This window comes from Rhyacophila brunnea, unplaced genomic scaffold (assembly GCF_057557595.1).
Source record: "Rhyacophila brunnea isolate RB1 unplaced genomic scaffold, BYU_Rbru_1.0 scaffold_12, whole genome shotgun sequence".
Lineage (NCBI taxonomy): Eukaryota > Metazoa > Arthropoda > Insecta > Trichoptera > Rhyacophilidae > Rhyacophila > Rhyacophila brunnea.
The window spans coordinates 14,528,761-14,541,920 of NW_028232774.1; the positions used below are offsets into that span (position 1 = coordinate 14,528,761).

General features: G+C 35.0%; 1 protein-coding gene across 4 annotated transcripts in view; it reads left to right on the forward strand.

The window, feature by feature from the left end:
• Positions 1-3,627: 3,627 nt before the first annotated feature.
• Positions 3,628-13,160, forward strand: part of rg (A kinase anchor protein rugose) — a 684,927-nt gene continuing 675,394 nt past the window's right edge. For all 4 annotated transcript variants that reach the window (XM_085960838.1, XM_085960839.1, XM_085960840.1 and 1 more), the window contains exon 1: positions 3,628-3,727. In XM_085960838.1, coding sequence (XP_085816964.1) covers positions 3,644-3,727 — 84 coding nt within the window. In that variant the 5' untranslated portion in view covers positions 3,628-3,643. The remainder of the gene's footprint in view (positions 3,728-13,160) is intronic.

The window sequence follows — 13,160 nt, forward strand, 5'->3', positions numbered from 1 at the left end:
TAATAATCGCGAATTAATACAATATTTATTTTTAACAACAATTTATAAATTATATGTGATCGAACACAATAGTTATTATTTTTTTTAATCATCCTTATTATTTATTATTTGCTTTTAAAGATACGCATAGACAATAAACAAATCAACATAGAGCATAAGCTTGTCTGTTTACGCTTCCGAGTCGGGAACAAAAACGCAGAGATGCATGAAGTTTGCAACTGAATTGCGGTAGAAAATTCGGCTTGGATTATCAATTCTAAAAATAGCACTCACGTTGTGACGTTCCGTCATTTATTTTTGATTCGAAACTTGACTAAATTAAACGCTCTACTTATAAATAACGACGATAGATGACAATCAATATTTTTATTATAACCTACAATATAGATATTTATTTATTTAAATTAAATTAAATACTTGAAAATAGAAGGTAAGCTTTAAATAATCGCTTAGTATGAAGCCTTCGCCACTGGTATCTACTCTACCTGTAGATTTACTGATCAAATGCGTACCTCATATAATATGAGTCATATTCTTTACGACTAATTTTATTTCACCTCGTTTCAAAAACCAGTCTTCATGTTTGGTGTAGTATAGCTGTAGATCGTTCACTATGTAGGTAAAAAAATATGACAGCTTATTATGAAATTCGAAGGAAAAGTCGACCCGCAATTATCTTCTTGTAAACAAAATTAAATGTAGATTTCCTTTGTAGAAAGTATACACGTGAATTACCTAACTTCAAATAACACATTTCGCCTTTGGCGTGGGTGGATTTTATTTTTCATTGTCACCAGGTGTAATATAAGTAAGGTGAAAAAACCCATTTCTCCGAAAGGACAAGACTTTTATCTAAAGCTTTACAAACGTTCAGCTTTGCGAAGTAAATTGCTCTGTCTAGACTCGCATATTTGATTCACCTTGTATCCCAGGCCAGCATGTGTTTTAACAAGGTATACGCGTAAAAAATAGCGAAAATACCACTCGTATAATCATTCCACGTACGGCCGAAGCATTCATATACTCCTGATACCTCCTGTGGGTCTATTCTACACTTATCGAACACTAAATTGATAAATAGTATCAAACTTAGGGTAGGTTTGTATCAAAATATTAGCACTTATTGTAACAATTACACGAAGCTGGTTTTTATTGTTGCAATAAGTGCGATATTTTAACAGCAGCAAGATAGGTGCTGTTAAAATATAGCACTTATTGCAACAATAAAAATCAACTTCGTGTAATTGTTACAATAAGTGATAATATTTTGATACAAACCTACCCTAAGTTTGATAATATTTATCACTTTATCACTTTAGCGGTCGATAAGCATAGAATAGACCCACTGAATCCCTAAACGTTTCACATCCGTTGCTATGGGATTTTGTAGCGCCAAAAACGGATTCGCAATAATATTGTTATTTGAAAATATACCTCTTTGATTTTCGGTTCGCCTGATTGCAATGAAACGGTTTACTGGAAAATTCTATCTCTTACTTCGTTTAGTTGTGCAATAAAATATTGATTTAGGTTGTAGGTATATACACCTACATCAATAATGTAGGAGTTGAATCCAGACATATTACGATTACTTATTATGAACCAGGTTACCTAGTGACGATTTTCTTTCACGCAAATAACGTAATCAGCTGGAAAGTTTAAAGAAGGCTTCGAATATCTTAAAAATATGCGTCTTTCTCACAAATTGATTAATACTTTGGACGCTGAAGACGCACATGCGCGTAATGACCAGGCGGCCGATCGATGTAATTAACGTGCATTTTAAAGGTGCTAATTAAAATCTCATTATATAGTCAGCAGCGAATGAGTTAAAATAAAACATTAGCCTAAGCAATATATACATACTTGTATAAGTACAAGATAAATACTAATATGTAAGACAAGATAAATACTAATGTGTAATCACTGTGGACCATTAATAATAATTATTTTAACCTACAGATTGCGATTCAAGGAAAAGATACATTCATATTTACAATGTATGGTTTTTCTAAGTATATTTTTTTATCGCAGGGAGCCTCAGAATCAGTCGGCGCTTCTTGCCTCCAAGTCACTAAACCCGCCACTGAGGTTACCATACATTATTCTGATTAGTTAATTAACACACTGCAATAGAGTGAAAAAAAACTTTATTCCTATAAAGAAATATAAACATATACACGCTCATTGGGTGTAGCATGTGGATATGGTTTTTATGTTTTTTTTCCACTGCACCAAGTCAAAAGTTATGGAGCTCCGCTGTAGGCGTATTATGAACGGTATTTAGCTGCATTACAGGACAGGATGTGAGAATGTTGGTTTGAAAAAAAGGCAGACCAGGTTTTGTGTCTCTTGAACGAAGCCAACGTTGCATTTTTACCTTGGATATGAAAATAGACTTTTGACCTGCTATCTATTATTGATGTTTTTAATATATAAATATGTAGGTATGCTAGAAAAAAATCAAGGCCATCCGCTATAATATAGAACATGCACATTAGGCACAAAGAAATTAGCATTAGGTATGCCTAGAGTTGGGTATTTCCCGAGAAAATTACAATCTCGAGATTCGGAATTTTCAGAAAAAATTCTCGAGATATCGGGAAATTTAAAAAAAAACCTGTAAAATTCTAAAATCAGTGTAAAAACAGACAAATTCCAAAAAAATATGATTTTTTTTATTTATGTAAGAAGACAAACAAAATAGAAGTAGGAAAACAAAAATAATTCAAAACATTACTTATTAAAATAGAATTTCAAGAAACACAGACTGTCAATCGCTGCGTCTCACAATCGCGTACGCTTCTGAGCTTTTTTCCCCCTGATTGCGAATTGCGCTCATTTTGAATCGACATTGGCTTAATTGTGTTAAATGCCTCGATCAGTCTTTGAACGTTTTGTGTTTCCTGTCCACTTTATTCATATAGAAAATCTTTTTTTTTCAATTAATATTTGATAATAAAGAAATTCCGAATCCCGAATCTCCGAAACCCAACTCTAGGTATGCCTGATTTTAGAGGGTATGTCAAATTTCAATTGAAATTACTCCATAACATGATATCTACACTTTCGGCTGTAACCCCGCTTAATCACCTCGTTTCTGACAAGATCACACCACCCGCATAGGTATTTAATATCCACCGCAAACATTTGTTCTCGAATCAAAGCTATTATTGCTGATATTATGATGTGCCATGATTACTTATGTAAATCAGCACCAGAAGTACTGCAAATAATGATACATACCTGCGTATATTATAAATAATATTTTGGCACTGCAGAGAATTCTGGCCACTACCGATCAATCGTCATCCAGTCTCTCCATCCCGAGATTTCTTGCTCCAGTTGGATATATGGTCTAACCTGTATGCACCCCTCTTGACGTTGTCCGCCTATTTCCTCCGAGAACGACCCAGATGGCCGAGTGCCAACTGGGGTTTTTTCTTAAACATTATGAAGGACGTAACAGGTCCATCACCACAATATATTATATTATTTATCTCTACTGTATTGCGTCACATGGCTTCGTATTTAAACAACCACTCTTGTAGTAATTTAGTTAATGTTATTCGTTCACACAATTTTTGCTTATGTATTAATATGATTTTTTTTTGTGTTTCAGTTGGTTGGTGGCGAATTTGACATGGAGTTGAATTTCGTCATTCAGGACGCCCAAAATATTCAACACATGCTGGAGCTGCTAGACCACTGTCCTCCAAATTTACAGGTAGGATTTCAATTATACACCATTCACTTTGTTTCTACGTGACTATAATGTGGAGTAAGAGCGAGATGCAGAAATGTCGTCGTTAAATTAACGTTCACGTGCATGGATTACGGAAGTTGCAACTATGTATAAAAATTGTGAAGCCGCTAAAATTGTCTTATCGTTACATGCAGTGTTGCAACTTGCACGACAATAAGTGCTTACTCTTGCATTTACGTGACAATATGTACTTCCAGCAGTAAATGCGTTATACCTACTGTAAATGGCGCAGTGAATAATGACAGACTTGAGAAACGCATGTGGCATTAGTCAAAATATTCAAGTAACACTTATATCGTAGGTGCTGTATAACTAAAATCAAATTAATTCTATACTTTACAATGAGGTCACTAAATTACTCTTAGAAATGTTGCAGCAGGAGAATGCTAGCAATTATTTTTTTCTTAATGTTTAGGTAAAGTTTACAATACTACTACCTCTAGCAAATTTGTAACAAAAGTGATTAGAATGAAAGATGCTATATAAAAATTCACATAGACCAGGCATGCCCAACGCGTCCACCGCAGTCGCCCATAAGAATTGAGCCGCAAAAATCTAATATGCGTGTATATACGATTTTATTGAGATTTTGAAGACGAATCATTTATGTTATCATTTATTTCTGAAAGTAGTTTTAAAATTAACAATGTGAATGCCCGCGTGACCTCGTTATATTCGTATTGCATCATTTACGCGCTGACACAGGAGTGAAAGAAAGATAAGTTTTGAATCCTTGTTTTTTAAAATCAGGCATATATACTATTTACCGTCGAGCAGTAAGCTCTTTACGCAGTAGAAGAATAGTTTGACGATGGGTGCAATGACTACCCAAAATATTACCAAAACTTATCAACTATACGACGAATGGAAAATTGAGTAGGTATATCTTTGTGTTTGTGAAGGACAGGTTTTTTTGTTTAATTTGTAAAATATCAGTGTCCTCAGGTAAATATAATACGTCTATATATTTAAGTTGAAGAATGACAATGGGAAGTGGTAGATCACTGTATGTTTCGATACTGTACCTATACCTAATAGAGCACAGCCTACTTGAAGTTGGACATGCCTGATATAGAGGAATAATAAGTCATTTCACAATCATATAAAACCTAAATTAAGCCTGAGATGTTCCTGTGTTATTTTCTATGGGTGTTTTTTCTGAACATTGTTCCTTCTAGCAAACTAGTTTAATTGGAGTAAAGTTAGGTGATCTTACGATATTAATTTTCACTAGCGATAGTTACCCTTATACAGATACTTGATCGTTGTCGACTTTTAGTTTCTTGCATCAGAGACAATAACACTCGTATTATGACACTGCACACTATAGGTACATTATAGATAGACAGTTCGTTACAGATTCCTGACGCAACTAGAGATTGCAATACCGGTATTTCAGTATTTATCAATACCGAAACACCGGTTTTATAAATCCAAAATACCAGAATTTTCGGCATTAAGAAAGCACACTCGTTTACGTTTTTGAAAATGAATTATAAGTTATGTGCTGCTAAAATGCAAATAATATATTGAGTGAATCCAACAGAGGTGAAAAAATAATAAAATAAATTTTATCAAATATATTTATATAAGTGATTGTCATGATGAATTATCATAATATTATTTCGAAATAGAAAACATCAATGACAAAAATGTTTAATTATGCTATAATTATTGATGGCTGTACAAACGTTGAATTTAAGAAGCTTGTCCTGCAGCCGGACTTTTTTGCATTTGATGAACTTTTGAGGGCTTTAGTTAAAATTATCAATATATTCAAATTGTTTGTAAAAAATCACTAGTTCTACAATTATGATCAATACATATTTTTAAATGTCAACATAATAAATGTATGTATGTAGATTTTTGCTATAAAATGATATTTTTAAAAGATTTAATAGCTATATTTATTAATAAGCATCTACTTCTGTTTTTTTTAATGTTTAAGAATTAACGGTATTCAATAATAAATACCGAAAAACCGGTATTGAAATTTTCATTCGTTATTGCAATCCCTAGACGCAACTATAGCACGGTTTTCCTCTTGAGTTTTCAAAGTCTGCCCACGTCAACTCGGCCCTAAGATTCGTGGCGCCGTTCCCTCTATCTCCCTCTCTCTGTCTTGCGAGAAAACATCCCCTCGGTTTTAGGTCAGTAATATTCTCGTAGCGTTTCGCGATGAATGCGTCCCTCTCCGGTCGATATCTTGGCTCTACTCTACTCTCTCTCTGACTTGTCGCTAAAGATTACGCCTGAAATTAAAGCGTCAAACGAAAAAAGCCTATTTTGTTGAGAGAATTAATAATCTTGTTATTAGTCTGCTTTCTCGAGTATTCAATTCAATTAATATCTTTAAAGAGACTTAATATTTTAATTTAAAGCGTGGAAAGATTTTTTATATTAAAATATATATGTTTAGATTTTCCAGCGGGACTATATTAATTTATTTTAATATTACTGTTAACTGTAAGTAATTACATTGTCAGATAATGTATCTAGTATAATTAAACATCGGTCTGGCTTTGGGTCTAATGCTTCAATTTATTAATTCTATTGACCGAGGGTAATTCATGGAATTTGATTTTAAATTCAAATTTATTTATGTTTTATACGATATTATTTCATTTCCAGTCCAACACAGATATTTTTTAGGATTAATAATAACCATGTCCTTTCTTTTTCGTGCGAGGTGGTAATTGTGAACAATCGCAAACACCCAGGCTTTGAGAAAAACACATAAATATTGTGTCCTCACTGGGAATTTAATCCAGAACTCTCGGGGGTGGAAGGCCAGCGCATTACGCACTGCAACACACGAGACTCGCCTCCAATACAGAATCAATGTGAACTGAAATACTTAACGGGTGTGGAGTAACAGGCAACCAATCTCGAGTGTGGAATAATATGGGATAAACTTAAACACGTGTCAAGGTCAAAAATACGTAATTCTAAGCTTGTCCTTCATTCTGACAACTGCTCTCGTTTTATGCACTGACGCTCATTCAATATCGGTGTTTTTCATTTTCGTAGGACACTCACACATTCAAAACCCTGCTTCAAAATGTAGTGTATTGGTGTATAGCCTGTCTGAATTATATTTGTTAATATGTTCTGTGATTTTAGTCGTTTTTGCGACCTGGGTTTATTACTATCCACGTAGGTAGGGGAGATTTTACATACCTATTGCTCCAATGGTTCCGCCATACAATAAAGATTGAAAAATACTACCCTAGAGTGTAGTATCGCCACTCTGGGTTAAACAATGTTAAACGAATGGTTAACAACTTTGTCTTACTCGTAAAAAAATGTGTTAATATAATTCCCACCCTTTGGATAGTCATATTCGCTGCTTAAAGGCGAACATTGCAATTTACTTGTTATCGTAAATTGCCGACAAATAAAATGCTGAATCCATTGAAAGGATAAGTAATGTGTTGTTGATTCTATCAAATCCGTTATGGAAACAACGATTTCTTATTCTGCAAAATAAACAAAGGCTTTGATCAATATCAGTTTTGAATGCGACTCCTCTATTTTATTGCGACAATCGAAAGCCTTGAAAATATCCACCCTAAAATAGACGGAGAGGAAGGAGGGATGGATGATAAAGAAAGTTCGGCCATATTCACTTGTCCTGCCTCACAATGGCTCGCCAGTCCATTCATCGAGATATCCCGCAAGATTAGATTTATTTCCCCCGCTCGGACAGAGGTCAGCGATCAGTGTTTTTCCCGACGAAAAAATAAATGGACGATTAAACAGCTGCGAAGGGAGTTATTTTTCGGAACCTTGCGAATGGGGGTAGGAGGACTTTTCTGGAGTTATTTATCCTAAGCTTACGGTCGTAAGCTTTGAGGAATTATACGCGGACCGCAAAATAATATAATATTGAATTGTATCACTAAACAAATTATAAAATATAAACTAATATCGCAGTTACGTGGAGTGTTTAGATATTAGCAATATATTCGGGTTTGCCAGTGCGGCAGTAACAAGGCGCGGTAAAGTAATAGCTGAAGAACGAGCGACAGACACGAGTGTCACTCCAACAAGAAGAATGTATGGAGTAGTTCAGACAATACGCTGCGAACTTCACATACCGCGCAACTTGCTTTTGAAGTATATCGTTATCCATTGCCCATGTCCAGACTATGCTATGCACACCTGTCTGCGACCTGCCGCATCCATACGTGTGCGATCAGCATCATCCTCCTCGCGCGGTCACGAGCGAAGTAGAAAGTAGAAATTCCCTTTTCGCCCGAAGGGACCCGACCATTGCGTTAAAAATTACCGAGAACGACCGAAAATATCCGAATTCTGCCCCTTCCAACGGCGCACGATATGGGCTCTCTATGCTGTCATGTTGACGTTTGCCTCGAAGGTTTTCATCCATTATTTGAACAGACAATAATACTCCCAAACAAAAATATGCTTAATGAATCCAATCAAGATACTTGTTACGTATTCAAACACAATTTCTGTGCGTTTTCGGTGGCAATTGAAATAAGAATATATTAAAATTGACTGTTTGTGTAGCCACCGAGTGAACTATATTATACTTTTTGGTCGACATAGTATAATTGTTATTACGAGAAACATAAATATAATATGTACAATTCAATTACGAACATGTCAAAACGATCCATTATGTTTCAGAATAATCTAACTCGTATTATTTACAGTTGACGATTGCTCACGACAGTGAATATGTACCTACTTAATACAAAACCACGCTCAAGTGGCGATGTTTGCGGGGCTATAACACTATACCGAACGGGTATTTTCTGAGATGAATCTAAAATGGTCAGATGAAAGACACAGATGATCTATTGAGTTGATAAAATCAGAATTACTTGTTCAATATTCACGATACGTGTCGGGAAGAAATATAATATAAAGTTTGATTGTTAGTTGTTAGTGATGTAATTTTTCCATCAGAGAAATGAACCAAATTAAAAGTTTGTACAAGGACATCTCAAAATAAATTACCTACATTAAAATGTAATGCAAATACGTCAGTAGGCTTTGCTATCAATTGTTTTAAATATTGAACGTTGTCCATAGATTGGCGACTCGTTCAAAGCACTCCCCAGATTAGATTCGCAAGAACGTTCTCCCATTCCTTACGAAATATTCGATTATTAATATTTTTATCGCGTATTATTATCATTGTGTTCTTGTCGTCTTAAAAATATCTCTCAAAGATGCCAGGCCAAATATATAAAAGTGTTTTTATATCTTTTGAAAAGTACATAAATATATTGGAGTGGTCGTAAATCATATTCCTATTCACACATTTTTTGTTGTCTCTTGAAAAAGAGATATACGTACCTACTTAAAGCATTTGATTTGACCATATTCATATAAGGATATTATGTCTTTTTAATATTATAATATTCATTTTTGGATAGCTCAGAAGGTTTTCCTAACGTTCTGTATGTAAAAATTTGAATGTATGTTTATTGATGCTATTCTAACTTTCCTTTGTTTATTTCAATATTCGATTGGTATAAATTTGACACATATCTTGATATTATGATTGATAATATTGTGAACCCTCGTTTTAACATACTTTTAAAGTGATAAATATTGTTTTGTAGACGTCATATGAGTAAGTAAGACACATCCGAAAATTTTATTCAATCGTATTTTCAATATTCTGACGTGACCTTCCATTATTGTTCTTTTGTTTTTGCTCCCATTTTATGTTATTAGCCTGTAGCAATCATACCACTCAGTATTACGTGTGTGACACACTATGTATGTTTTATTGTCAAAACAAAACAATGAAGTGGAAATGATTATCAACATTTCCTCAATCATAACTAGATCGGTAGGGTTTATTATGATTTTTTAATTGCGACAATGTCTTTGTAATATATGGACTGCATTTGTATAAATAGGAAGGACAATCCGTAAATCCTCACTATCGTCACTAGTCCATCACTCGACGTACCACTCTCACATTGAGTCCAGTCACTCGACTCGACCAGTCATTCCGCTCGAGTTCAGTTTCTCAGTTCATTGATATAATCAATCGCTTGATCATATCAATCTCACCAGTACATCCGTATCCGCGATTATAACCTCAAGCTGTCATCTTTAGTATTGTATGTATGTATTCTTTTAACGGCCCACATGCTCGTCGTAGGTCAAAATGGTTAGAATGGTCAAAGACATAGCTTATAATGAGTATCATTAGAATTATCTTCAAATGTGTTAATCTTGCCGATTTTTTGAATAATAAAATGCCTAATTCTTGTCAAATTTGGGATCACAGAGATTATCAATAAAATTTTTTATCGTGAATATTTTACTAAAATTATCTCGTCATAAATTATACTAATGGGTTTATAAATGCTTTTAAAAATTAATAAATGTAAAAAATCTTAACACCACTGCACATTCATGTACCGAAATATGACTATATTCGAAAACATTAGAGCGAGAGGTTTAAAAGAATACTATTTTATGTAACAAAAATACTTTATGCAGTCATCAAATGTTTAAAATAAATATAAAGGATAATAAGGCTTCAAAATTATATAAATAGATTATCTACAACGTTTAAGGAGTGTCCAGGATCATGGTTTGAAAATACAATAAAAACTCAATTTTGACCTACGATGAGCATGTCCCCCTTAACGACAAAATAAAAAACTTTCACCTTAAAACATCCAAGCAACAATGACATTCTCTCTTCACACTATTAAAATATAATATCATTGTGGACAGCGCTTTCAATAAACGCATAAAATACCGGCTTCTTCCAGTTAGTTAAGTATCTACACAGGTACGTATATATTACGATATTTTCATTTCAGCGGATGACATAGCAGATTGTAAAATAGAATTTATTATAACAGGGTATTTCTGACAAAATTTTCTGAAGAAAAATGCTGCTAGCTTTTGGTCCTCTAAATATGGACCTCAAGAAAAGTGTTCTCATATTCTGACCTCAAGCGTAAATATTTGAGAAATTCGTAGGTGTTTTAGTACACGCGTAAGTATGCACACGAAACATAAACCATAAGCGTGGAGGGTGCAAAAAGTCAAGGGTCATGCAATGCTGTATGTAAGGGGTGTCCGGGGCTGCGTAACGAAAGTCAAATTATACAACATTTATAAATATTATTAATATGTCCGAAAATAAAAGAATACCTAATGTAATGGGTGATGTCGTAGGATATCCACAACAGTTATAATATATTACTCGAACGATCATTACAGACTTCAAATTAATTACAGAGCGTTGGAGCGGAGCTCGGAGCAGGAGCACGCAGCAGTGTAGCAATGGGATTTTACCCGGAGTGCCGAAAATTTGTAGTGCTCCACTGTTCCGGATGTTTTTTTTTAATTATTATTAAATGTTCGCACTAAAATTAATTCTAAGTGAGAAGAGGTAAATGATGAAAGACGGTTTGCTGTCGGAGGTAATTTTGTTAAACAGGATTAATAATGAAAATAACGAATGATAAACCTTATTTAAAAACTTATTATTTAAAAAAAAAATAACATAGGTACCTACATATTATTTTTTTTACCCGGAATAGAGCAGCCCTGGGGTGGAGCTGAGCAAGTAGGTGTTAGATCCCAGAGCGAAGTAACTCAAAAAAGGATCCGCCCATAGGCATAAAGCCCACCAACGCGACGCTCGGTGCGCTCTCTACAAAGTAGGCCCCCTCCCACCCGCGCATTACCCTTCACCTATGTAATAAGGGGCTGAAGGAGCACAAAATAATTATTATTATCAGCGTCTCTCATAACAAAGCAATAAAAATATTATTAAATTTCTCGGGGCTTGTAATTAATATTCGCGATGACATCATTATACCAGCGAAATATCGGACACGCAATAACTAAACAAAAAGTTCACTGTTATTAAATAATGGCTTCTCGCCCGTCTATCGACGACGCTTCCAGGAGCGTGATTTTGCTTGCCGTGTTCAATGAATGGACAACGTTGTATTTTCGTTAATTCGTATCGCTGAGAAGCCAAAAAACGATGAATCATGTGGCAGGTGGGCACAATGCGTCGTCAAATCCAGTGTGCGCTGGCGTATTTGATTACGTTGTATTTTCGATGATTCACATAGAATATGCGCGAGCGCCCCGCAAGTCCGCTTTAGTGGACTTTATGCCTAACCCTCTGAAAGTACCGATGGTTATTGACCGATACTTCGATATAGATACCATACCAATGCCAAGAATGATACTTTTTCTTTCGATATAACGGCTCTAGGTACCTACAGAGGGTAGATTTGGTTGATGAGATTTATTTAATTTTATCCGCGGAAATATTTATCGGTGTACGAATAAAAAAGTTTGTATTTACTAAATGTATATTTTGTGTAATTTTTATTTTCATGAATAATTATTATTGTTTAGTACAAAATAATAGCCATAAATACGCTGTTAAAACCATTTTATTCTCCCAAAATTCAGATGAGGATTATTTATAGCGATGTTAATTTCTGTTAATGCGCGTACACAAAATTCGCTAAATAGTCGCATTTATGTTCAATATAACGAGTCACAGCTTGCTTGGTTCCCCAGTAAACCAAGTATTTATCACACAAGATATTCCTGCTACGGGCCATTTGCGGGGACACCCGGCCGGCTCTCTCGTATAAATTACTTTAATGTGCCCAGGTATTAATTAGGGTAGGCATACATTACCCTACTGCTCGAAGTAAAATATTGCAGTCCTTTTGGTTTGAGGTTTGGTAGCGGCCCGCGGCGGAAGGGTGGGAAATTGTCATAGTCGGCCGCATTTGGCTGCTAGGCGCGACAACATGACTGTCGAGTATGTTTACGTTTCAAAATGTATTTATTTGTCCAACAGTTTTATGACAATCGGCCCATCCTACACGACAATCAACTTACACAGTACCTGTACGATAATTATAAACAGTAAGCAAGGTCCACGGTGGTCGCGCGGCTTAAGCGTTGGACTATAACGCCGTCGGTCCCAGGTTCGAATCCTGAGTCTGGCAAGTACACATATTGTTTTTTAAATTGTGTGTGTTAATGCAAACCTCTACTTTGTGGAGGCCCATATGATCCTATTAGGATCGGACATGGTCGGAATGGAAGCAAAGTACCTTATATTATAATACCCCGTTTACATATGGATTTACTGTTTTCAGTAAGAGAATGTATGGGTAAACATGTATTATCCTAGGCAATATTGCATGCATGAATCAAAAAAGTTTGGAAGCTTCTGAATTTTCATGCGACAGTAGGATTATTTCGATCTGCGCCTGTTCAGTAGAACGATAGTGGCAAACCTGCCGGCAAAAAAACGAACTACGAACGATTTTTCAGGTTGAGCGATTTGCACTACCTGTCAAATAGTACGAAATAGCACCATAAAATGACAACATCGCGTCTC